The 27,546-nt window shown below is 38.2% G+C and overlaps 3 protein-coding genes across 5 annotated transcripts; 1 reads left to right on the top strand and 2 right to left on the bottom strand.

The window, feature by feature from the left end:
- Positions 1 to 3,835, bottom strand: si:ch211-76l23.4. Its single transcript, XM_046866255.1, has 5 exons — positions 3,682 to 3,835; positions 1,199 to 1,302; positions 996 to 1,113; positions 507 to 749; positions 1 to 398 (listed from the first exon to the last, which is right to left on the bottom strand). Exons 2-4 carry the CDS (start codon positions 1,299 to 1,301, stop codon positions 542 to 544), a joined length of 429 nt encoding a protein of 142 aa, XP_046722211.1. The 5' UTR covers position 1,302; positions 3,682 to 3,835; the 3' UTR covers positions 1 to 398; positions 507 to 541.
- On the top strand, positions 1,488 to 21,935 carry flr (fleer). 3 transcript variants are annotated; one of them, XM_046866252.1, is made up of 19 exons: positions 1,488 to 1,510; positions 6,259 to 6,324; positions 8,626 to 8,835; positions 9,889 to 9,945; positions 10,133 to 10,268; positions 11,707 to 11,811; positions 12,127 to 12,255; positions 12,629 to 12,678; positions 13,847 to 13,999; positions 14,140 to 14,205; positions 14,361 to 14,414; positions 15,685 to 15,750; positions 17,106 to 17,182; positions 17,280 to 17,490; positions 18,429 to 18,500; positions 19,017 to 19,120; positions 19,980 to 20,058; positions 20,455 to 20,584; positions 21,538 to 21,935. In XM_046866252.1, the coding sequence occupies exons 2-19, from the start codon at positions 6,319 to 6,321 to the stop codon at positions 21,672 to 21,674; spliced, it is 1,842 nt and encodes a 613-aa protein (XP_046722208.1). In that variant the 5' UTR covers positions 1,488 to 1,510; positions 6,259 to 6,318; the 3' UTR covers positions 21,675 to 21,935. The 3 variants fall into 3 exon arrangements, with proteins under 3 accessions (XP_046722208.1, XP_046722207.1, XP_046722206.1); XM_046866251.1 differs by lacking the exon at positions 1,488 to 1,510 and adding an exon at positions 5,951 to 6,144 and having other exon boundaries at positions 15,685 to 15,738; positions 21,538 to 21,684; XM_046866250.1 differs by lacking the exon at positions 1,488 to 1,510 and adding an exon at positions 5,951 to 6,144 and having other exon boundaries at positions 21,538 to 21,684.
- On the bottom strand, positions 21,766 to 27,065 carry c14h16orf89 (chromosome 14 C16orf89 homolog). Its single transcript, XM_046866254.1, has 8 exons — positions 26,637 to 27,065; positions 25,719 to 25,871; positions 24,827 to 24,977; positions 24,632 to 24,749; positions 23,435 to 23,597; positions 22,829 to 22,933; positions 22,262 to 22,339; positions 21,766 to 22,057 (listed from the first exon to the last, which is right to left on the bottom strand). The coding sequence occupies exons 1-8, from the start codon at positions 26,797 to 26,799 to the stop codon at positions 21,954 to 21,956; spliced, it is 1,035 nt and encodes a 344-aa protein (XP_046722210.1). The 5' UTR covers positions 26,800 to 27,065; the 3' UTR covers positions 21,766 to 21,953.
- Positions 27,066 to 27,546: the final 481 nt, after the last annotated feature.

Here is a 27,546-nt window from a genome sequence, read left to right as displayed (position 1 = left end):
TCCATGCAAACATCGTATTTTATTCGTAGCTTAGATCATGAGCCAGAAGAAATAAAGCACCACGTCACCATGCTCAGAGAGAAATCCTCTAAATGCACAATAATCTTCTAAAACGTGCTCCAAGTAATACATGTCCTCATTACAATAAGTTTTGACATCAAATCTAAATAAAACTCCTCCACTGATTTAACACAGAATTCTATAGAATGTGTACATAAATAATGTCATTAATAAATCCAAATCGATGATTCTACAAGTATAGATTGATATATTGAGCTGTTTATACCATATATTTTTGTTGCTCTGCCATGCAGCCAGAAGCCACAAAACGGGGGCGATTTGGATGGTTCAGCATTTTGTGTATTACCTGTTTCCCAGCAACATGCAGTAACAAGATGCTAAAAAGAAGAAAACAAACGTAAAATGCTATCGAAATGCATTTTTTGACTAATTGTATATATATGTACAGAGAGAGATGTTTATATGTATGGATTAGGAGAGAGTACCAGCTCTAACAGAAAGTCCTGGACGTTCAGCGGCTTCACGAAGCTGGAGCTCGAGCTTTGACCAGTCTCCTTCGCCCTGGAGTGACGGGAACGGTGGCTGCGGGAGCGTTGGCCTTCTCCATCTTCAGTTCGTCGATGAAGGTCTCGACAGGCGTGAACTTCTCCGTCAGCTCGCCGAGGTGGGCTTTCAAGGCGTTGAACTCCTTGAACAAGTCGTCCACAGCCTCAGACAGAGAATGGATCCTGAAAAAAAGTACAAACTCTAAGTGGAATTATCATTGACACGTATCCAAACCATCCAGGAAGTCCCTAAATGAACATGCAGCATTTCCAGTAGCCATAATAACATGTTCTGCTCCTAAATAAATCCAGGAACTGGTTTGCTTACACCACAAACCCCAAACCAGCAATTTTCCTTTCTGGCTATAGATTTTTCTTTTTTACAGCCTGCCATCTTGATCATGGAAATATATCATGACATCTTGGTACCTGGAGTAATCAGGCAGCAAGGTCTGGTGGTTGCTCTTCACCTGGTTCAAGATATCGAACCTCCAGTCATCCAGAACTTGAGTCAGATTCGCCACATTCCTCATGCTCACTTTCTCAGCTGGAAGGAAATAATAAAAGCTGTTTTTTCGTGGTTTTTTTCTGCATTTTCTTGTACATTTTTCCATGACCAAAAAGGAACTCACATCCATCACGGTAGTTCCATTCCTTAGTAACAGGGCGTTTCTTTTGGCCGAGCACGAGGGCCGTGGTTAGAGCAAGAAGCAGCAAGCTCAACCTGAAACCCATCCTGGCAAGCCAAACACAAAAATGGAAAAAACCAGGAGGAGGAGCGTGAGCGCTGAGATGTTTAGAGATTTTTGTCCGGCAGCCGGAACATTCCGTACCCACATCCTTATCCCAGATCCCATCTGGAATAAGGTTACTACTTTTTGGATAAGCGCATGAAGACAAACAGCAAATGAATGTTCACATATTTAAGAAGAATCTTCTAAAAGGTGATTTATTATGTTGCGCTTAAAATCATCACACAATCTTTATACATATCATTTCTCAGTTCATATGTTTACTACAGCTTTGCTTTAATGAGCTGTGAATAGCTCGATTATTTACCACATTTACAAATTCTGGATATTTTTTTTTACCTTGACGGCTTTCAATCTATTTATCTCGTGTACTGTACCAGTTTGTCTTCTCCTTCATTGATTTTTCTTCATTTTTATTATTTCCACATTTACATGTACACTGATACTGAAGACATCCAAACTACAAAAGAACATGTTTGGAATTGAACAAAAAACGTAATAAATAACTCAGAATATGTTTTATATTTCCTTCAAAGTAGCCACCCTTTTTGACAGTTAGCCTCATAAAGTAGTCAACTGGAATGGTTTTGCAAACTTCTTGAGGAGTTCCCAGAGGTGTTGAGTGCTTGTTGGCTGCTTTTCCTTCACTCTCCCGCCCAACTTATTCCAAACCCATCTCAACAGGATTTAGATTGGATGATTGTGAAGCCCAGGTCATCTGATGAAGCCCTTCATCACTGTTTTTCTTGGACAAATAGTTCTTACATAACCACGAGATTTCATTGTCTTGTTGGAAAACAAACATTGGTCCCACTAATTGCCTACATTTCAGCAAATTCACCAACCAGATAAGCATCCCCACGTCATCACACCTCCTCCTCCATGCCTTTCAGTGGGAACCAAACATCTAAGAACCGTATGTTCACCGTCTGTCCATTACTTGTGTTTCTTAACCCAAGCAAGTCTCTTCTGCGTGTTTTTTCCCGAAGCAATAGTTTCTTTGCTGCTATTCGACCATGAAGTCGTCTGAACAGTGATTGTTAAAATATGGCACTTGAACTTTAAGAAGCATTTATGTAAATTGATGTCTGATTTATGTAATTCCAATAAACTTATCCTCTGCAGCAGAGGTAGCTCTTGGTCTTCCTTTCCTCATGAGAGCTGTTTTATCATAGCGTTTGATGGTTTTGGAGACTGCTCTTGGTGATGCATTCAAAGCTCTTGAGATTTATTTTGGATTGACTGACCTTCATTTCTTAAAGTAGTGATGGACTGTCTTTTTCTCTTTCCTTAACTGAGTGCAATCTATGAATTTGTACAGTAGGTGGTCTATAGGGTGGTGGTCTCTGTACTCATTCTTGCCTCTGTTTAAGACAACTGATGCTTTAAAGCACATTAAGAGGGCAAGAAATGTCATAAACTCTTGGCAAGATGTGAATCTGATGAGAGAATGCCGTAAGTTTGCCAAGCTGCCATGAAAACTAAATGTAGATACTTTGGACAGTCGAAAATGTAGAACATATTCTGGCTTCACATTTTTGTTTGCTAATTCCACACCTGTTCTTTCATAGTTTGGATGTCTTCAGTTTTAATGTAAATGTTGAAAATAATAAAAAATAAACTGGTACTTTATTATCCTGTGCATTTATCCCATATATTTATCCGATACATACATCAACACAACAACTGCCTTTACAATATCCTTTCAGAAGAATCTTAACTTTTATATTTTGATTTCTGTCTTAAATCCTAGTATTTAGAGAGACACAGCTCTAAACAGCTCCACATTTATACAGTTCCTGCATAATCTGTTCTTTGGCTTAAAATTCGCTTTCTATTTTTGAGTTGTTTTTGGCTGTCTGACTTTTTTCAGAAGATAAACTGGACTAGATTTGAAGCTCTGAATGCCTCTACTATCCTCTTTGGATCATACCTGCCTTCTGAGTTGTTTTTAACCTTTACTTTAACATCTCTGAATTCTGTATTCAGAGATGAATTCAGAACCCACTCCATAATTAGAATTTTCTTTTAAAATCCTGCATAATTTCATAATTCTTTTAATATCCTTCAATTAGACGTTTTCGAGCTTGGTCTATCAAATTTACTGAAAACAACACCTGGCAAAATGCTTCTTTTTGTCGTTTTATAGGTTGTGTCTTAGCTGTAACTGATTCCACAATGCAATGAACTATCATGAAAATTCCAACATTAACCCCTTAAAGCAGCTCTATAACCGCACCCTCGAGCTTTAATACCTCACCATGCTGCATTTAACTCTCAGCACATGGATATAAAGATTCAGAATGAAATGCAATGTTAGAAACATCAAAAGAATCTGAAAGAAGTGCAAATTTCTGTTGTACCTGTTGCTGTCTGCAGCTCAGTGTGTGTCCTCAGTTGGGTTTTTCTCTCAGCAGTGTCCGGACGCAGCCTTAATACTCAGCACACGCTTCAGAAACCTATAAATATACAACACACACACACACACACACACACACACACACACACACACACACACACATGCACACCCTCTCCTTTTCTCTCCATCATCTGAGCTGACACACACACATACACACAGACACAGAAGCACACATGTATAAGCAAGTCTTTGTAATTTGGACAGGATTTTTTTTGCCCTGCAGGTTTATAACACTTCAAGTGAGAATTATTAGATAAAGTTTTGGCAGGGCAAAAAAAGGCTAAACAAAAAAGGGCCAAGTAAGCAAACAAAAACTGCTAAAACTACAATATAAGTAGGATAAAAGACATATAAAGCAAAAGGTGTTACACAACTTAACTGTTGTGTAACCTTTTCCATTTATACGTTTGTGTTTTCTTTCCTGTTGAATTTGCACAAAAACTCCAAATTTGCCTTCATTTCAACTCAACAAGAAGATTTGTGTTTAATTGTGTTCATTGGGTTTCTAGCATTCATGCTCTCTGTATGAGATTCGAGTCTGTGATGCAGCGCTCTGTTCTACTGCCTTTTTCTACTATATATAGATGGGTTCTATAGACGTGGGGTCAAAATTCATTTCTCATCTCAATCCATTCCACCACCATTTATTTATTATTTATACTTACCCATATTATACTGTTTACATGCTGTTTTTTGCACCTCTTGACTACTGCTACTGCTGTTTTTGCACTGCATTGTGTTTGTTTATATATAATCTCGGTTATAGTCTTTATAGTTCTCTTTGCACAGTTCTGTATATTGAGAGTATACAGTAGGTTTAGTGGTTGGCGCTCTCTTGTGTTATGTGTATTGTCCCACACTGTCTTGTTTTGTCTGTCTGTCTGCATTGTCTGTCTGCAATGTTTTTCGTCTGTCTGTCTGTCTGTACTGTCTGTCTGCACCATTTGTCATCTGTCTGTCTGTACTGTCTGTCTGCACCATTTTTCATCTGTCTGTCTGTACTGTCTGTCTGCACCATTTTTCGTCTGTCTGTCTGTCTGCACTATTTTTCATCTGTCTGTCTGTACTGTCTGTCTGCACCGTTTTTCGTCTGTCTGTACTGTCTGTCTGCACCGTTTTTCGTCTGTCTGCACTATTTTTCATCTGTCTGTCTGTACTGTCTGTCTGCACCGTTTTTCATCTGTCTGTCTGTACTGTCGGTCTGCGCCTTTTTTCTTCTGTCTGTCTGCACTGTCTGTCTGCACTGTTTTTTGTCTGTCTGTCTGTACTGTCTGTCTGCACTGTTTTTCGTCTGTCTGTCTGTACTGTCTGTCTGCACTGTTTTTCGTCTGTCTGTCTGTACTGTCTGTCTGCACTGTTTTTCGTCTGACTGTCTGTACTGTCTGTCTGCACTGTTTTTCGTCTGTCTGTCTGTACTGTCTGTCTGCACCGTTTTTCTTATGTAGTTATATGTTGTGTGTTGTAGCTTTATGTTGTTTAGTGTAGCACCAGGGTTCTGGAGGAACGTTGTCTCGTTTTTACGGTGTACTGTGTAGCACTGTGTATAGTAGAAATGACAATAAAAATAAAAGCCTCTTGACTTGACTCTTGACTTGATAATAATGGTATTAAGAGGAGGATTGATTCAGGCAGGACATCACTAAAGGCCTGGGAGTGAAATGCACAGTATTGATACTAGTTTTGTGATTCTAATAAACATCCACTGGTCAAAGTTTTGCAGAATATTATTATTAGTAGTAGTAGTAGTAGTAGTAGTAGTTGTAGTAGTAGTAGTTGTTTTAGTACCAAAAATAGTGTTATTAATATATTTTATGTATAAATCATATTAGCATTTTTTTTTAGTTGTTTGTATCTGTTTATTAATTAAACGTATATTATCATTTGTTTTGTTTACATATATAATAACAAATAGTATAACAAATCTTAGAAATAATATGAATGCGAATTTAGGATATATAATAATATATACAGTATAATAAATAAATAAATAAATAAATACATTATTTATTTATTTAATAATGAATAGTGTATCAAATATACATGTATACTGAATTATGACCGCAAACATAAAACATATTTGTAAAAGTTTTAAAAAATCCTTCTAAATTGAATAAATGATATTTGTTATATGTTTTTGCGAGTTTAAATCTCAGAAACAAATATGATGTTGTTTTGTTTTTGTTTTTTTTACACGAAGGTCGCTAAAGGGAGCGATTTCCGGTTCCGGTGTTGTTGCTAAGTAACGGAATCTTGTGCGTCGTTGCTACAGGCTGCAACGTTGTTGAGCGTCATTCAGAAGTGCGCGTTTTAATGGTATTTATTTATTATTATGAAATAAATAAAGTGTGTGGAAATGACGCTGACTCCGATTAAAGATGGCGATTTCACCGCTACGGTTTATAAACTGGTGAGTTCAGGCTGACTTTAGGCTTAGCTTAGCTACCTCACGCGCTATTTGTAATCGTATTGTTCATTTTCTACTTTTATTTATTTTATTATTTACTATAAATTATATTGACAGATTAAAGACGGGCGTTATGTAGACGCCATTTACATCCTGAGCAACGAACTGCAAAAAAACATGAAAGTAAGTCCCATTGCATTCCTACTCGGTGTTTAGTGTTACATGTGACTCTTCTATGACACTTCTGTACATGCTGTGACTATTCTATGACTGTTTATACCTGTTCTGTGCATGCTGTGACTATTCTATGACTGTTTATACCTGTTCTGTGCATGCTGTGACTATTCTATGACTGTTTATACCTGTTCTGTGCATGCTGTGGCTGTTCTATGACTGTTTATACCTGTTCTGTGCATGCTGTGGCTGTTCTATGACTGTTTATACCTGTTTTGTGCATGCTGTGGCTGTTCTATGACTGTTTGTAATTGTTCTCTACATGCTGAGATTGTTCTCTGGCACTGCTATACATGTTGTGACTGTTCTGCATATACTGTGACTGTTCTATGTCTCTTCTGTACAGGCTGTGACTGTTATATGACTCTTCTCTTCATGCCATATCTGTTTATGACCCTTCCTTACATGCTGTGACTTTTTTTATGACTCTTCTGTACATGCTGTGACTGCTCTATGACTCTTCTGTACATGCTGTGACTGCTCTATGACACTTTGGTACATACTGTGACTGTTTTATGACACTTCAATACATGCTGTGATTGTTCTGTACATGCCGTGACTGTTCTATGACTGTTCTGTACATGCTGAGACGATTCAGTTTATGTTGTGACTGTTACATGCTGTGACTGTTCTATGACACTTATGTACATGCTGTGACTCTTCTGTTTATGCTGTGACTGTTTGGTACATGCTCTGACTGTTCTATGACTCTTCTGTTCATGCTCTGACTGTTCTATGACTCTTCTCTTTATGCTATATCTGTTTTATGACTCTTCCGTAGATCTTCTGACTGTTCTATTACTCTTCTGTACATATTAAGACTGTTCTATGACACTTGTGTATGTGCTGTGACTGTTCTGTGACCCTTCTCTACATGCTCTGACTGTTCTATGACTCTTCTGTTCATGCTTTGACTGTTCTATGACTCTTCTCTTATGCTATATCTGTTTTATGACTCTTCCGTAGATCTTCTGACTGTTCTATTACTCTTCTGTACATATTAAGACTGTTCTATGACACTTGTGTACGTGCTGTGACTGTTCTGTGACCCTTCTCTACATGATCTGACTGTTCTATGACGCTTCTGTTCATGCTTTGACTGTTCTATGACTCTTCTCTTTATGCTATATCTGTTTTATGACTCTTCCGTAGATCTTATGACTGTTCTATTACTCTTCTGTACATATTAAGACTGTTCTATGACACTTGTGTACGTGCTGTGACTGTTCTGTGACCCTTCTCTACATGCTCTGACTGTTCTATGACTCTTCTGTTCATGCTCTGACTGTTCTATGACTCTTCTCTTTATGCTATATCTGTTTTATGACTCTTCCGTAGATCTTCTGACTGTTCTATTACTCTTCTGTACATATTAAGACTGTTCTATGACACTTGTGTATGTGCTGTGACTGTTCTGTGACCCTTCTCTACATGATCTGACTGTTCTATGACTCTTCTGTTCATGCTCTGACTTTTCTATGCCTCTTCTCTTAATGCTATATCTGTTTTATGACTCTTCCGTAGATCTTCTGACTGTTCTATTACTCTTCTGTACATATTAAGACTGTTCTATGACACTTGTGTACGTGCTGTGACTGTTCTGTGACCCTTCTCTACATGATCTGACTGTTCTATGACGCTTCTGTTCATGCTTTGACTGTTCTATGACTCTTCTCTTTATGCTATATCTGTTTTATGACTCTTCCGTAGATCTTATGACTGTTCTATTACTCTTCTGTACATATTACGACTGTTCTATGACACTTGTGTACGTGCTGTGACTGTTCTGTGACCCTTCTCTACATGATCTGACTGTTCTATGACTCTTATGTTCATGCTGTGACTGTTCTATGACTCTTCTCTTTATGCTATATCTGTTTTATGACTCTTGCGTAGATCTTATGACTGTTCTATTACTCTTCCGTACATATTACGACTGTTCTATGACACTTGTGTACGTGCTGTGACTGTTCTGTGACCCTTCTGCACCTGCTCTGACTGTTCTATGACTCCGATGTACATGTTGTGACTGTTCTCTGTCCGTTCTGTGAATGCTGTATCTGTTCTATGACAATTGTGTTTAAATTGTGACAGTTCTATGACTGTTCTTTACACGCTGTGACTGTCTATGACTGTTCTGTTCATGCTTTGATTGTTAAGAAACTCTTCTGTGCATGCTTTTTTTAATATAAACTGTTCTCTAAATCCTTTGACTGTTCTTCTACTCTGTTGTCTCTTCCCTTTTTGCAGTCTAGAGCAGCGCTGTCTCTTCTGGGTTACTGCTATTATAATGTGCAGGATTTCGCCAGCGCAGCAGATTGTTACGAGCAGCTCATTCAGCTGCACCCAGAGGTGGAAGACTATAAACTGTACTATGCGCAGTCCCTGTATGGAGCTTGTGCTTTCCAGGATGCAATGAAAGCCACGTTTCTTCTGGACAACCCTACGAGTCAAACCAAGGTGATCTGATCCACCCTGATGTAGAAGAAAAGCGTTTCTCAGAATGATGTTACTGCAGATTTTAGGGTTTGCAAGTAAAACACATTTAAAAGGGGCGGTAGTGTAGATGCTTACGAGCATTTCGTCCCCCTTTAAAATGCCCGGCATTGGTTAGTCATCAGATGCACAGCTGTGAAAATATACCCCGAGATTATGCTTCCGCAACCAAATCCGTAGCGTTTTACCGCTTCAATTAGTGGTTTAGGTTCTGTTTATGATGTCGTGAAGACAAACCTCGGGACTGGGAAAGACCCGAAACGTGCCATTACTCAACAACTATAATCAGCACTGTATTTTATACGACCTCAATAAAATAAAAGTTATGTTGTAATTCATTCATTCATAAGGCAATAGTCACATTGGTGTAATTATTGTAGCTGTTTATTTTTCACAAAATTATCAAAAGTATCTGGACACCTTACTTTCTCCTTCCCCAAACTGTTGACAGCACTCAATTTTATACGATGTCTTTGGATGCGAAATCGTCGCTGCTTCCGTTTCATGGATTCTTTAGCATGTTTATGTTAAGCTTCCAGAGTATCTCTTAAAAGGAGAAAACCCTGATAATATCGAGGGAGCGAATGAATGAATTTTTTTTCGTTAATTTAATTTTATTGAATCCATTTAATTTGTCCCAATTGAATCGATTTCTCGAGGTAATCAATATAATAAAAAAGTGTATTGCATGAATTTGATGTATTTTATTTTTGATATATTTTATTTTAAATGATATTTTAGAAAATGTCATTTTATATATTATTTAACCAAGCAGGCATTTAATTTAAAATTGTTTGAAAAATGTAAACCGTTAATGTTCACAAATACTAATAATAAACTGCGTTAATAAAAATGACAACAAGCAATTTTAAGTTTGGTGTTTCTTCTCGGACCGAACTGTGACTTCAAAAACAAAAAAAAAGATCGAATCCAAGATCAAGTCAAATATTACAACCAGTTAGAATAAAATTCATTAAAATAATGCTAATTCTTCGATCCGTTCTCGTTCGCCTGCAGATGATAAAACTTCAAGCCGCTATAAAGTACGGCGAGGAAGACTTTCCAGCCGCGATGGTGAGTTATATGTTTTATTTCGCTATAAAGTACCGTTAATATTCTGACCGTTTTTGTTTTTAGCTGTTGAGATGCCTTTATACAGGCTTTGTGTTTTAGCTCTTTGAGTTTACTGACCTCTACATGCACTTGGAAGTAGCTGATTTTTTTATTTTGGCTAAAATTAGATAAAAAATTCTGGTTCCAGGCTTTGGTGGAGCAGTTGCCCGTAGACGACCCGGACACCGAAGTGGACCAGAGCTGCTTGCTGTATAAGCTCGGAGAATACGAGAAGGCCTGCTCCAAGTTTACAGGCGCCATGCAAGTGCTGGGATACCAGCCAGGTGAACAAACCAAGACTTTGTTTCTCTTACACACAGACACACACTTCAGTCCACACACTCAATCAGTTTTATTTGCATGTGTAAAACCACTCACATTGGAGACGTTCTTTATTTCCTGAAATATTGAACACCTATGTAAAGGTAATGAGGTTATAGGAGGATAATCAACAGCAACATGGTGTGATAGAGTTCCTGATACCACCATGGAGTTCATTATTTCTCCTTTATCATATCATGTTGAATTTTCCTTATGGTACAAAGATTGGAGAGGAACGTTTCATAATTTCTATAATTACATTAACATTAGTTCCTTTCCTGGCTTATGTTATAGCAGTTATAACACCAGACTTGAACATAGTTTTGAAGTTCTTGTTTATGGCCCAAAGAGTGGCAGATTGGTGACCCCTTAACTTTCTGATCATTAACCCCTTTACCACTGAGTTACTGCTTCCCCAGTAACAAAGTAAATGTAACTTTTATCTTCCCTACATTTTACAGTCAAATATCGCACTTTTTTACTTGACTACATTTTGCGAAATCAGTCGTTCCTTTTTATTTATTTGTGGATAAAAAACCGTAACCGGTCAAACACGCAGCAAGATTTGATTGGCGTTCTTGGCAAGAGTCTTGCGATAAAAACGATAATAGAAACATTATAGTCATAATAAATCATAGCACTTTGGATACTTAAGTACATTTGAAGGTAAATACTTTTGTACTTTTACTCAAGTGAAAGTTTAAAAGGACACTTTAACTGGAGTCATATTTTACAGAGTTTGTGTACTTCATCCTCCACTGGGTATATTATATTTAAATGTACGGCAGTCGGCTATGTATTAATGTATTTGACAGCTTTATAAAGAGAATTTATCTTTAATTATTCATATACAGACGAATAATTGAGCATATGCTCCGCCCTCCATTCCGCATACACACATACTATATAGTTTATACAGTATGGTACTGTAAATTGCTCAGTTTTGATAAATTATGTGCTGTCATTTGTTACAAATGAGAGTATAATACCTCATACTGATCACCCTTCTTTAAGACTTCTAGGTAGGCTAGGCCAGGTCACGACGTAGAATATTTTCAAGTCTTGTTGGTGTCAACAGGACACATCTCCATTGTGACATTTCTGTTTTCCTCATTTCATCCAAAAATACTGTGCATACTCCACGTCCATGCAGTTATAGAGCCGTATTTAATAGTGTGTTGTGTTCCATGTTTTCGTTTTGAGGAAATTAATGTTAGGATACATTTCCATACAAACAGGGAAAGTGATCTGTGAATCCATAAAATGACACGTTTATATTGGCAGGACCAGCCGGCGGCCCTCAGGGTAGTCGTTTCGTTTCAGTCTGGAAGTGGTTGCGGTATGGGAGATCTCCATCTTTCACTGCGTCTCATTTATTTTATTTTATTTTTCCGTCTCCAGATTTGGCCTACAACATCGCCCTGTGTTACTACAGCCTCAGGCAGTACGCCGCAGCCCTCAAGTACATCCGCGAGATCATCGAGCGTGGGATCAGGGAGCACCCAGGTTTATATCTGCTCATTATCTCATTGAAAAAATAAATAAATAAACGCTTGCTCCTACTTCTTCTTCTTGCATATGGTTTATAACCTTTATTTTCCGTTCCAACATGAACCTCTTGGGCTTGTCATGATGTCATTTTCCAAAAAATGAGCTTATATAACAGACATAAAGTTCAGTTCGATTTAATCAGAGAAAAACAACACAAGTTCAGTCCAAGGTTTATTTTTGTGCGTATTTCCATAAATATCGCTCGTATTACTAATAACTGAGACGCCGAAAACAATCAGTTTATTGATTACCTTTTTTTTTAATACACAGAACTCGGAGTCGGCATGACAACCGAAGGGATCGAAGTGAAAAGCGTGGGAAACACGCTCGTGCTGCACGAGACCGCCTTGATCGAAGCGTTTAACCTGAAAGCAGCCATCGAATATCAGCTGAAGAAGTGTGAGTAGAAACTATGGACAAAACAACAGCGCAGTGTTTGAGTTGTGCTTGATCAGGAGGTCAAAGTAAAGGTCACAGAGGTCATATACGGAAATGTCGGTCTTGGTATACAAAGATGGTAAGTTTAAATCCCAGCCACACCAAGGTGCCACTCCTGGGGCCCTGAGCAAGGCCCTTGACTCTATAGCTGCTCCGGTGTATGAAGTACTGACAGGGTAAATATAAAATGTGAAATATCTACTGCAATTCTACAGAGCTTTATCATCCGATATCAAGAATCATGTTTTATGACCCTAAAGCGCATAATATTCCGTGGAATCCCTAAGAAAATGTAATTGCCTTCGTTTCTTTGTCCTATTTTTGACCTCTACAGATGATGATGCTCAAGAAGCGCTGACGGATATGCCTCCCAGGTCAGAAGAGGTACTTGTCATTCTTTTTTTTTTTTCCCCACACACTCTATCATATGTGTTGTTGGTTTTTTTTAACCTCCATCTCCATCAGTAACTCGAACGGCACTGCATTTTTGAGCTTGTCTTTGCGAGCAGAAGCTGTCAGATGAGCCGCATGCCTGTCGGTGCTGACATGTTTTCCAGCAGGCGTGCTTGGTCATGGATGCGATTCTTTTTTAATGAGTTCATCGATGAACCTTTTTCGCTTTCTGACAAGACAAATCATCTGCAAAATGATTTGAGTGGAAAGTTTAAAATGGTTCCTCTGTGACACTGATGGGAGTTCAAGGCTTGTTGGCACACATACCTGTGTAAACTGATGAAAAGCTGCAGAGACATGCTTCTTTCTAAACACCTGGGGAGAAAAAATACTCTGTTATAAACTCTGCCCCCCTGACTGACACAAATATTTGTTCAGCCCTGCGGGAGACGCACTGAGACGTGCCCTGCCTAGTCAGACCCCCGAAATAGATCGCTGCTTTGTTGTTTTTTTTGCAAAGTAAACACCAAATGTTTCTACACGTTACAACTTTGGATAAAGAATTCTCTGCATTAGGTATATTTCAATTCATGATTCTTTTTAAAGCTGATTATTATAAATGAGAAACGTTTTAAAGGTTTGTGCAACTCTTTGGATTGGAAGTTGTTTCGCTTAGTGGTTTGCTGCCCTCTAGTGTCAGCAGTGTGTGTTCGGTGCATATCCTGCGATACGCGGTTTGCTGCCCTCTAGTGTCCTCTAGTGTCAGCAGTGTGTGCATTTCAATGCCTTCTCGGTGCATAGCCTGCGATACGTGGTTTGCTGCCCTCTAGTGTCAGCAGTGTGTGCCATCTCCATACCATCTCGGTGCATAGCCAGCGATACGTGGTTTGCTGCCCTCTAGTGTCCTTTAGCGATACGACCCATTAAAGATCCATATGAAGTACGAATTTTAACGTTTAAACAAAGGTGTTCGGGATCGGTGGCATTTGGAGGAAAAAATTAACTTTCCGACACTGACATTACAAACCACTGCCTCATGTCACCCTGTGGAAAAATCCCTCGCAGATAAAACAATGGGTGTAATATTGAATTAAGATGATGGTACTATCACTAGCCGGATCCTTCACATAAGCATTGCTTGTTTGTCTTCTGAGTGCAGGAGCTCGACCCGGTCACGCTTCACAACCAGGCCCTCATGAACATGGACACCAAGCCGACCGAAGGCTTCGAGAAGCTCGCCTTCCTCCTGCAGCAGAGCCCTTTTCCTCCCGCTACCTTCGGCAACCTGCTCCTGCTTTACTGTAAATACGAGGTGACAAAGAACAATGAAATCAATCACACCATTTCTTTATTGCTTTTTTTAGGTTTCCTAAAGATTTCTAATCTCTTGTTTCCTGCTGCGAATGTCCGCCTGTGCTGTGCTTAAATATTCATTATTCTTTTTACTCACAGTATTTCGACATGGCTGCCGACGTGATGGCTGAAAACGCACACCTCACGTACAAGTTCCTTTCTCCAGTAAGAAAAAGACGTTTAAGCGCCTCATTTTTACGGTTGGAACACTGCAGACGTTAAGGAGTTCGAATACTATTCAGTGTTAATGATTTAGAAGCTTGGTTTTGATAATGATTGTGTGTGTGTGCTTTGTTTTTGGTTTTCTTCTCTGTATTCAGTACCTGTACGAGTTTCTGGATGCCCTGCTGACGAGTCAAACCGCTCCAGAGGAGGTAAATATACAGTGGCCTCCTCTAATACCATTGTAAATAAGCAAAATAAGATTTTGAATAAAGCCATAGACAAGCCTTTTTTGCTGCTAATCCTATTTACCAAGAAAAATAATAATGTAGAATGAGTTCATTAGAGGGACCGGGCAGGTAGGACGTTTTAAAGATGTGGTAAGAGGTAGATCAGGAGAAGAATGCTGAGGATGGAGACACGAGGCAGGAGAAAAACAGGAAGTCCAAGGAGGAGGTTTATGGATGTGGTGAGGGAAGACATGCAGGTGGGGCAGATGTAAAGGACAGGGTGGGATGGAGACGGATAAAACAAAGTAGTGACCCCTAAAGAAGAAGAAGATTAATTTGCATTTTGTTTGTTTATTTATATATTTTATTTGTTTTATTTATATTTATTTATAAGTTTCTTATTATTAGTTTTGTCACAATATCAAATACTAAAATACTACCTAAATTAAATATCATGATACCGATACCAAATCATTATGGCAAAAAAAAAAAAAAAAAAAAAAAAAAGGACATTTTTTAATTAATTTATTTTTATTGAATGTTTTTTTATTTATTAATGTACACCCAAATGTTTGCTGTGTGCTAAACCAGAGTAAAACTGTTTACCCTAAAAATACACTAAAATAAATACATTTTAATTTCTTATTATTTACCAAGTTTCATGCATCCAGTTTCATCACCATGAAAGTCGAAGTGCGCTGCCCACACACTGCCCTCTGTTGACGAATACTTGGAACTACAGCTGTCACTCTTAAAGTACCCGTACTAATAAAATGAGGAATCTTATCGCAATACTTTAATAGTACCGGTATATTATGCAAAACTAATTATTATAATAATAATAATAATTATTATTAGTAGTAGTAAAATGCTATTTTCATCATCGTGAGAAGATGCTTTGTTCATCTTTTTAATTTGTTTCTAGAAATATTGTTAAAACATATTGAAATATAATGTCAGTAGTTCTGAATAATGGCTTTTGTGGGCAAAGATGCATTATAGTGCAGAATTAATACCACAGACCCCCTGACTCTGGATTTATTTTCTTTTTTTTTCTATTCATTAAATGCAAAAAAAAAGGATGTTTGGATTTAAGTTGGAGTTGATTTGGTGCTTGGACCCCTAAATAATATCATTAATGATCATTCAGTTTTGCTTGTTTTGTTCACTCCTTCATAACGATGTTCTTTTGTCTGTCATTTCGCTTGTTTCAGCGAAACCTGAGCTTGTTTTTGCGCGTGTTCTCCTGCAGGCGTTTCGGAAGTTAGATGACATGGCGGGAAAGCTGACGGAGCAGCTACGCAAGGTCACCAAGCAGGTTACACTTCTTCCCTGTTTTATATGTTAAAGAACGACATACTTTTTATCCGTTTCTAGTCGCATTAGTCTTCATCAGTCTCTTCTTCATTAATGAGTTAATAATGCAAGACTACAGAGGCACAGTTCATCAGCACACACTGTGATGTTGGATTGAGCAAGTCATTGAGATAGATAGATAGATAGATAGATAGATAGATAGATAGATAGATAGATAGATAGATAGATAGATAGATAGATAGATGAAAAACAATGAACAATATATAGATATAAATTAAAGAAAATATGATGGATGGATGGATGGATGGATGGATGGATGGATGGATGGAAGGATGAAAAGAAAAAGACAAAGAAGAACAGATAGAGATGAGTGAATAGATATAAATGAAATGATTCATCCATCCATGAAAATAATGATGGATGGATGGAGAGAAAAAGACAAAGAACAATAGATAGAGATGGATGGATGGATGGATGGATGGATGGATGGATGGAAAAGACAAAGAACAATAGATATAAATGAATGAATAGATATAAATGAAATGATGAATAAAAATAAAGATGGATGGATGGATGGATGGATGGATGGATGGAAAAGACAAAGAACAATAGATAGAAATGAATGGATAGATAGAAATGAACTGGTGAATGAAAACAGGGATAGATGGATGGATGGATGGATGGATGGATGGATGGGTGGATGGGTGGATGGATGGAGAGAAAAAGACAAAGAACAATAGATAGAAATGAATGGATAGATAGAAATGAACTGGTGGATGAAAACAGGGATAGATGGATGGATGGATGGATGGAAAAGACAAAGAACAATAGATAGATATAAATGAAATGATGAATGAAAATAAAGATGGATGGATGGATGGATGAATGGATGGATGGAGAGAAAAAGACAAAGAACAATAGATAGAAATGAATGGATAGATAGAAATGAACTGGTGAATGAAAACAGGGATAGATGGATGGATGGATGGATGGATGGATGGATGGTGGATGGGTGGATGGATGGAGAGAAAAAGACAAAGAACAATAGATAGAAATGAATGGATAGATAGAAATGAACTGGTGGATGAAAACAGGGATAGATGGATGGATGGATGGATGGAAAAAGACAAAGAACAATAGATAGATATAAATGAAATGATGAATGAAAATAAGGATGGATGAAAACTCTTCCATAACTGTTAGATATTATTATACGTTATTATTTTTTGTTTGTTTTTTTTTAGTTGTTTCAGTCGAACCGACCAATCAGAATCCAGGATTTAATGAATTAATATAAAAGATATAATTGTATAATGACACTTTAAACAACACTTAAAGGCGTTTTTTCCCCTGAAGGTGCAGGAATCACGGCGCACGCGGGACGACGAGGTTCTGAGGAAAGCAGTGGAAGATTACGATCAGCTTCTGGAGGAGTACGTGTTCAAACCTTCTCATCTTCTCTCCTGTCACTCATTCGCTCTCAGGTGAGTAAATGTCTTTTTTATTTATGATCTATTTATTTTTTTGCAGATACATCCCCGTGCTGATGGCGCAGGCTAAGATCTACTGGAACCGCGAGAACTACAGCATGGTGGAGAAGATTTTCCGCAAGTCGGTGGAGTTCTGCAACGAGCACGACACGTGGAAGCTGAACGTAGCACACGTGCTCTTCATGCAGGAGAACAAATACAAAGAAGCCATCGGATTCTACGAGCCCATCGTGAAGAAACACTACGATAACGTGAGTGCAAAGGAATTCGGATGCATTTCAGTAGGTTTCAGCGGCACGTTCACAAAATACGGTGCACTTCCTGTGGAAAAAAAAAAGTTTAATTTAATGGTAAATAATAATAATTATTATTCTAAAGTAATAAAGTTTTTATTAGGGCTTGTTAGATTCTTTTTTTCCTTAATGTTTTTTTTGTGTTTTTGGTTTTGGTTTTTTTGGTGGGGGGGGGCATATTTGTGTAATTAATTTGTAAGAAATAAAAATAAAAAAATAAAAAGAATAATTAAAAAAAACATCAAAGTTAGAATTTTTTTTTTTTTTTTTTTTCAGGCCATGCATTCTCTAATTTATTTATTTATTTGTTTGTTTGTTTTATTAAAATCATTTAGCTGGCCTGATTTCATACATGAAATATTTAAGGCAGGCATATCTAAAATAATTTTTCTTTCCACACAATTCCATCATATTCTCTCTCTCTCTCTCTCTCTCTCTCTCTCTCTCTCTCTGACCCTACGTGGACTCACAGGAGGGTCAAATGAAAATGTAAAAATGTCAAATAAATAAACCAAATAACAGTACATTTCCAAAAAAATCTCATTATGCACTGCATTTGACTCGACATACATAGTAAACTATGAATTTGCATAAATTTAAATAATGCCCGGGAATGAAATTGCCGGTGAACCAGTTGTAGGATTTGTATTAAATTTGTATGTGTTTGTTTTCGCTCACTAGATGGAACAGTGTAACATTCAGGAGTGTCCCTGCAAACGAAAGCCTTCGGTAAAACGCGTGCTAGCATGCGAAGCGTTTGACTGCATGGGACGTTCAGTGTGGTGTTGAAAGCTTGCCGTGTCCATATCGATATCGTTTGACCGTGTTTTGGCGATCGTTACTCTTTCCTGAATAAGCAGCCATGTTTTTTTCCCTCTCTTTTTTTTATATTTCAGATCCTCAACGTGAGCGCGATCGTTCTGGCTAACCTGTGTGTGTCGTACATCATGACGAGCCAAAACGAAGAGGTAAAGACTGTTCTGCATCAGTGTCGGATTAGAGGAATGCTGTGGACTGATAATACGATAATAATAATAATAATAATAATAATATGCTATTTATTTGCCTTCAATATATTTGTTGGTCAGAATGATTGACAGTGTGGCGTAAAAGTGAAACAATAAAATAACAAAATTAATACTAAGAACGCAATAAATAATAGCAATGCCAGAAAAGGAACATTGTACAAATAGAAAATGAATAAAAATAATGTTCTCCGAATGTAAACATTTATACGATTTCTCATCTGTTAGCAAATATCCTTAACTTGAATCACTGTACGATATTTGTGTAAATCTGCGTTGAGGCAGTGCCCGTTGTTAAAAGCGCTAGAAATAAAAATGCATTGAATTTTGTATAATATTACACACTGATATACTGCTTCACATATTTAAAAGAAAAAGGTTTCTATTATTATTTGGATTATTTTGCCATTCAAGGGTGCCAATAATTTTTGAGTGCTCTTGTGTATGGTTTGTTGAAAGGCTGAGGAGCTGATGAGGAAAATCGAGAAGGAGGAAGAGCAGATCTCGTACAATGACCCGGACAAGAAGGTGTTTCATCTCTGCATCGTGAACCTGGTGATCGGGTAACGCATCAGGTTTTATATCAGAGATTTACGGTGGGAAAAGTCGTGTAGAAATCTAAGAATTGTACAAGGTACACTATAAGGACAAAGGTTTGTGGACACCTGAATATCCCAGTCCACATTTGAGTTATAATAAGCTCCACTCTTCTGGGAAGATGTTCATCTAGATTTTTTGTGGAGATTCGATCAGCCACAAGGATGCTAGTAAAGTCAAGTACTGATGAAGGTGAGGTGAGGAGGCCTGGGGTAAAGTCAGCATGAAAGATTTGTCCCAAAGTTGTTCAATAGGGTTTGGACCTCAATAGGAGGTGACCTTCCACACGTTTAAGTGAAGGGAACCTTAATGCTACCACATCCTAGAAGACATGTGGCTGGAAAAGTCAGGTGTCCCAATACTTTTGTCTGTGTAGTGTATATAACAGTATTGACAGAACATTTTATTTAATACAAATTCTCTCAATTAGATGTAGAACATGTATGTAAATAATCCTTTAATCAGAAAAAAAATATACAGAACTCCGTTTTGACATGCTCTAACTCCGCCCACCATTTTTGTCAATCGGTATTAGTGAGCTACAGTACAAAAAATGTTGGTACATTTATCTATCATTAATAATACAAGGCAAAAATCATATTCAAGTCACTACTAAAGTCTAATTTGTCACGCATCTTCTAGGGGGCGGAGCTTCGTGTACATAATCGTGTACAAATAACAAAATTGGAGGTGGGGTTTAGTAAATAAAATTTAAATAATTGTTGCACTTTGCCTATTTAGCCACTTGAGGGCACCAATGCACCTTCAAAAGTTGCTTTTTCTCCAGACTATTTGCTCTAACGCACGTTCCTTGTGTCGCTGCAGGACCCTGTATTGCGCGAAAGGCAACTACGACTTCGGTATTTCTCGCGTCATCAAGAGCCTGGAGCCGTACAACAAGAAGGTGCTGCGTATTTCACGTCTTCTTTCTTTCCCTCTAAATCTCTTGCACATCCTCCAGTGTCGAGCGCTCCTACAATCCCTCTCTTCTGCAGGGGGTATTTATTTTTATTGTGTCAAAGCGGAAGTGCGCTCCACAACGAGCAGCTGAACAAACACAGCCTTTTTTTTTCCATTCTCAGAGCCGTGCTGAGACAAACGTGGACTCGAATGCACGATTTCAGCCGAGTTCTGTACTTATTTGAGCCAGGATATGTTTTATTAAAAATATATATATACAATTCTACTAAACAGGGGACAGTTTGGCTTCAGTTCATACAAGGACCCTTATTGAAAGTATATGATTTTAATCATATGTGGGATATTGCTGTATAACGGTTAATCCATGTATGAATTTCAGCTCGGTACAGATACATGGTTCTACATTAAGAGGTGCTTCTTGTCCCTGCTGGAGAACATGGCCAAGCACATGATCATGCTGAGGGACACCGTGGTGCAGGACTGCATCCAGTTCCTGGAACACTGCGAGCGTGAGTGTTCTTTCAGTAAAACATTTCGGGGAGCGGGTCGGTATCGGATCATTAGCATCGGCGAGTCGATAGTGAGTGAAGATTCAGCATACTAATGTGGAGCTGCTTTTTGTTTAGCTAGTTTGTAGCGAAGTATAATGCAAATGACTATGACTAGCACAAACATCTCCATATGAGAGAACCATATTAGATATGATTAGACACAAAGCGTCCGCTTTTGGATGAGGTGGTATATACGAGGTATCGAAAAAAGTTCCGAGACTAGTTTTGTAACGCGCCAACAGACAACACAAGGCTGCACGCACAGTCACAGGGAGCACCAACCTTCATTAAAAGCTAAAAGACATCGTCCTGTGTACTTCAGGAGCGACTGGTGCTATTCTGAGCAAGCGTGAAGTCTGGGCAAATCCCGTTCAATGTGTTCTCACGTGTGCTTCAAGAGAGATCAAGAACATCACCGGAAGTCGACAAGAGATCAGGAAGACCTTCAACAAGCTCAACCCCTGAAAATGTCAGACCGTTATTGTGCATGATGATCTTCGGAGATCAGACCAGGAGCGGAAGGAACATCACGTAGAAGTGTGACAAGAACTCCGCCAGCGTGCCATGGATGAGAAAACTGGGTGTTCAAGAGCCCATCATCTCCATGAACAAGTAAGGCGAGGCAGGTCATCGTCTGTTTCCATGGTGCATCGAGAATTCGTCCCCAGGGGCCACAACATCAATAGCGAGTTCTACCACCAGGTTTTAAGGCGTCTAACGGGGGGACATTCCGCGAAAGCGACCGGATCTGTGGCACGCTAGACTCACTTTTTGATAACCACCTTGTATATATGCTAAGTATAAACGTATAGATACATATCATATCAAGTTTCAATATAAAGCTTTGGACCAATCGAATCGCAGAATTCTTAAAAAAAAGTATTAATTATGCCTCCGTTCTCTCTTTAAAGTGTACGGGAAAGACGTCCCGGCCGTCATCGAGCAGCCTCTGGAGGAGGAGCGCACACACATGGGGAAAAACACAGTGACGTACGAGGCTCGCATGTTGAAAGCTCTGTGCTACGAAGTCATCGGATGGAACGACTAGCGACTCTGAACGACCGAAACCCATACCAGCTCAGGTTTATCACAAAACCCAACTAACAATTCCACTAATATCCAGTAACAGAATGCCGGAATATTTCCACAAACATTTATTTATCATTTCTTTTTCTATAAAACGTTTCTCAACATCAATGCCGTCGCTCCGATATAATATTTAATACTGACGTAATATTTACTGTTGAATAAAAATAAAGAATAAATATTTTTTTGGCTACAGAATAAACACGTGTATTTATATCATTGGATGTCATTTTTTTTTTTTTTACACCAGTGGTCGTTTTGTAATGTCCTGCTCAGACAGGTAAAAGTTGATGTAACCGCCCAGTGCACTCATGGCCACGCCTGTCGTGTGACTCGAGCATCCGTCTGCAAAAAAAGACAGTATTGTTATCTTATTTACCGAACGGAAAAAAGCTGAATAATCGAATTTAGTAAAATAAAAAAAAATCAAAATCAAAAGATTTTTGATTGTAATTATTTTCCAAAATTAAACAGGATTACAAAAGCACATCTTTATTTTTTTTTATATCTCATTCCTATTAAATGACATTTTTGAACCATGTTTCGCACCTTTCAGAGTTTTCTCCCTCCTCTTCACTCGCTTGTGCGCTGCGTCTAAAAACTCCTCAAACATTTGTGAGTAGTCATCTGAGAGGAAAAAAAGAGCCGGTGAGAATGTTTTGCTGTTTACGTTAAATCTTAAAGTTACAATTATGTTGTTGTATGTCAGCGAAAAAGTACAAAAGTATTTGTCCTGTGGTGAATTCAAGTCTGGAGTTTCTTCATCATTTATTCCTCTCTAAATGTTCTCCTTGATGTTGAACTGATGCTGAACTGTATGTTGGTGATCAGTAGATACACCAAGCGCCAATCAAGACCGGTTTAAAACAGAGCGAGCGCTCGATCCTGATTGGCTGCGTGTTTTTACGTTTTTATACTCATAAATAAAAGGACTGATTTCACAAAATGTAGTTGAGTAAAAAGTCAAATATTTGACTTGTAGTGGAGTAAAAGTCAAATGGAAATACGACAGCAGTTTACAGATACAGGAAAAAGCTACTTAAGTGCAGTAATGTATTACATTTACTTCCTCACTATCCAACGCTGGTGTACGTTCATTTTAGCTCACACACTCACCATCTTTCCCAAAGCAGCCCAGGTCTTTGTCCTGCCAGGCCAGAATGTGCTGCAGCCAAGCAGCTTTATAAAAGTCAGAGAATCCAGCCAGCCCACATAAAAGAACTGAAAAAAAGCTTGAATGTTACAGAAAAAAAACAACAACACAAAAAGCTTAAATTCCTGTGTCCTGAACAAGAAAAGTACGTTTACAATGCGCCAACACCGGAGACTCCTTCTATATCTGGTAAATATCATCATATATAACTTATATCAGACCTCCAACTACGATGAAACTCCTCTCAATTCAAAAACTCTGGACTGTTTTTGCAACCCGGAGTTCAGAGCATTCACCTTTCATACTCAAATAGCTTATGCTATACGTATATACTGGCATTCAATCAACAAATTCGCTTGTAAAATCTCTAACACTGACTGTACAGGTCTGATTGTTGGTTCGAAAAGACAAAGCAGGTTTTTTTCCCCCTTCGCTTCATAACTCGACAAGAACACCGTTCCTCGCTCCTCTCTACACACTTCCGAGGTAAGCTGAATGTATCATTGAAGACCTGTTTTCAACTGATATTAAATTGTTATAATAATTCCGTATATTGAGTCATTACTAACTGTTCTCCATGAAGATATCTTGTATTTGCCAAGTCAGGCCTTTGATGCTCATCTCCTGGTTGCTTTTCATCATGTTGGAGCAGAAAATCTTCTGATAGTGTTCCACGGTGATGTTGACCCGTGACAGCCGGAGTTCTCCCTTCAGCATCCTGGCACATCCTTTCTAATAATAATAATGATATAAATAATAACAAAGCTGCAAGCGGTATTTTAGCACTTGGGCAGTAAGAATATATCGATACACATGAGTATCGTGATATTTTGTTTGGTGATACTGTATCGATTATCCAAAATCCAAATTTAGTAAATCCAGTCATGCCTAGGGTTTACTTTTTGGACACGGTTCAAATGTTGTTTAAGGACTATGAGTGTATTTCCGAATAAGGCCCAAATTTGACCCAATGGTGGTAGAGCATTGGGATGATCCGCTGTGGAGACCCCTAATGGGAGCAGCCGAAAGAAGAAGATGAAGAGGCGGTAGAGCATTGGCAGCACTCTTACCATTTCCTTAGATGCCACATTTCACTTTTTTTTTACCAGGGGCGGATCTACTGGGGTGGCAAGTGTCACTATAAGAAAAAGCATTGCCACCCTATTTGCCACCCCAGCAGTATCCCACTGTATAAAATCTAAATTGTATCAGTTTTCTCGACCGAATTACAGCTTTAAAAAAAAAATACAACCATAAAACAATGGCAAGAAATCTCGTCTTCCTGATAAAGCGTAGTCCGAACAAACGACTCTTACGGACTGATTCATTTTAGTGAATCATACTAATCATACTATTATTTAGTGAATAAAATATATATACACACACATCTGTATTACCCTCAAGAGGTCTAACAAATGTAAAGTATTTAATAAAATTTTTTCATGTATTTAATTTAATTAGATTTATTCTATTTAATTCAATTAGATTTATTCTATTTTATTTTTTATATATTTAATATTTATAAAATGTTATTTAATAAAATACTTAAAATATCATTAGAAAATATAATTTATAAATATAAAATATAATTGTATATATTATTTAAACAAGCAGCCATTTTATTTAAAATTGTTTTTAAAAAATATTCTGTTGTTCACAAATGTTAAAAATAATAAACTTCTAAGCGAGAGGCCACAGATACCCCGGCCATGTTCATTGCCCCCGAGTAATAAACAACTGGTTTTCTCTATGCACAGCTTCATTACCATCGTCCCGATCATAAAGTAGAGCAGCTGATGCGACAGGGAATAGTGTGGACACCCGAATCGCGTCATTGTGTCCCTGCAGGCCTTTGTGACGATGCACGGCGTCCCGTCGTCTTTCCTTCCGAATAAAACAGGTGTGATTTGATGAGCATTGTTTTTGTTTTTCTTTATGAAATCGAACTTTTTCTTCCTTACCAGGTTCCAAGCAGCAGCGTCATGCACTTATCCCCGAGCTGTTCGTCGTAACACTCGACAGATCTCGGCGTAGAGTATGCGAGGGACAGGTCCGTGGAGATCCATTCGTTAGGCAAGGACCAGAAGGACGCCGACAGGACGGGTTCGAACTCTGTAGGGGATTTACAAAATGATTGGGTGTAGACAATGTTTAATTACGCAGGACGATTGAGACCGAAGGCTGCATAGTGCAGAGTTTGGATTTGGAGCCTTTTAACAGCCTGTAAGTCTACAATAAAGAGCACAAACCTAAAAATACAAAGTTCAGGCTTTATTGGAGAAACATTAAAGGAAGAAACTCGGTGGTGGTGTTGTTTCTCCAGTAGAGGTTTCAGCGGATATTAAACCCAGGAAGTGCAAATCATTTCAAAAACATTCGCGCTGGTTCTCCGCGATGGTGTCAAAACGCCGACCTTTGTGGTCAGAATAGCACCAGTTGCACAGCTCAGTGTCACACAGGACAATACCTTTGGGAAACTGACTTTTGATTTTCGGTGCTCCCTGTGACTGCGCGTGCAGCCTTGTGCTGCCATCTGTTGGCGTGTCACAAAACTAGTCTCAAAACTTTTTGATACCACATCTTTTTGCCTGTACATTTTGAGGTTTAAGTAGCAGTTTGAATTTGCCTTTGTTCAGTAGCTCAGCTTTCAGGATCTAGAGAATCTATGAAATGACGACAGGAGGCAAATCCCAACACAAACAAGCAGATTGGACCTGAAATCCTAAAGTCACGGGTTCAAACAATCATCTATTGCACCTTGAATATGATTTATTTGCTTCAGTTATAAGGTATGTTATATTCCGGCCAAACCAAATTATATCCGTGTAATCAGATAAACATTTGAACATTTACCTTTGTAATATTTAGGATCCGTCTGCTGAAGCGCTGCGACAGCAAGAGCTAAACTCTTGTCCAGCTTTTTGACCAGAGACACGGTGATGGAGCGCTGCGACAGGTTTAGAGAATCCGAATGGGTCTGGGATTTTGTGGCTTGCTGTAACTGGGCTGGAAAAAAATATATACATATACCAAAAAAATCCGATCTCATCCTGATGTTAGAGAAGATGTTTGATCCAGGATTATAATATTGTTATGATGAGGTCAAGGTCAATGTGGGAGACTGGAGCAGTGTCATGACTTGAGGAAAATCTAGCAACCCTAGAATGAGAATGTTTCTGGCCACCATGTCGAAATGAAAATTTCGGCAAAAATGCATGAAAATAAAAGCTTTATGAAATATTATTTTAGTCTTAATAGGCCATGCATTATATATATTTTTCTTTCTTGGTTTCTCGGCATCACGACTAAATTGTCTCGTGATCCCGACATAACAAAAGTTGTTTTTCCTCGTGATCACGACTTGATTTTCTCCACATGCTTATGGTTATTATCTATAATGCTTCATCTAGAATATTCCTCGTGATCAGTACTTCCTTTTTCTATGTATTCGGCATAAGAGCGTGTTCTAGAGGCAGCATGATCGCAGCATCATGGATATCAACCAACACCATTTGTGGCAGCGGCGCGTAAACTGCTGCCAAAATAATGCTGCCTCTAAAACGTTTTTATGCCGAATACACGGGAAAAAAAAGTCTTGATTGCGAGAAAAACAATATTTATGTCGAGATCACGAGAAAATCAAGTCGTGATCACGAGAAACGAGAAAGTGGCATCTACGGGCTTGTCAGGAGATGCAAAACTTCTCAACAATTTTCCCTTGGAACTAATCAAATAGTCAATAAATATATTTTGAGTGACTGAAGAGCTCACCTTGAAGTATGACATAACCAACAACACCGTCCAGATTCATATTTCTGCTCTGCTGCTCAAAGAAATTGACTCCTTTAGACAAACTTTCCAAAATGTCATCTATAACCTCCTGGTGCGCAGGGCGCAGGCTCGCGACTATGAGGAGTGCCATGAGGGCGTGCATAATTCCAATAATAATAAAAATAATAATAAAAATAATAATAATAGTGCAGAAGTTGTAGAATGATGACTCCAGATCCTGGCAGAGTTCCTCCTTGTGTTTCTTTATTCCTGATAAAGTGTAATGCAGAGGACCCCTGAATCCAGCCCTACATTCCAGAGAGTGTGTCCAAGAGTTACTGGAATAATGGGCGAGAACCTAAGAGTCATTTGGATTGGGCAAAAAACGCAGTCAAGGAAGGAGGACGCGTCCGACGTGTGAACTGCTTCTTTCCAATTTGCTTCCCACAGTTACAAGTAGATTAATGAGACGATGGTAAATGGTGACCTCTAGCGGTAAAATGGGTGAAATACAACAACATTGTATTTATGTGCTCCTTGAAGTCCACTTCGTCCACAACATTTTTGTAAATACAAATACATAATAAATACAAATGTTTGCAAAAGATTTTATTTTTAAATCCCTGAAATAAATCACGGATTTTAGGTGTTCTGTGAGGTGGTACAAATACAAGACTGAACATGTATTTATTCATTATAAGCTAATTGAGTTTTAATAATAATAATAATAATAATAATAATAATAATAATAATAATAATAATAAAATCTTGTCTTTAAACATTGTGTGTAAAATAAATACAAATGTATGAAAGTTACATTTTTAACTCTATTATTATGAAATAAATTAGATGTCAGGTGCTCAGTTTTAGGTGCCACAAATCCAAAAACTCTGAGCTGATAAAAAAAACA

This window comes from Silurus meridionalis, chromosome 14 (genome assembly GCF_014805685.1).
Source record: "Silurus meridionalis isolate SWU-2019-XX chromosome 14, ASM1480568v1, whole genome shotgun sequence".
NCBI classification, from domain to species: Eukaryota; Metazoa; Chordata; class Actinopteri; order Siluriformes; family Siluridae; genus Silurus; species Silurus meridionalis.
Note: the sequence above shows the minus strand (reverse complement) of the source record. Positions and strands in the feature narration are given on the sequence as shown.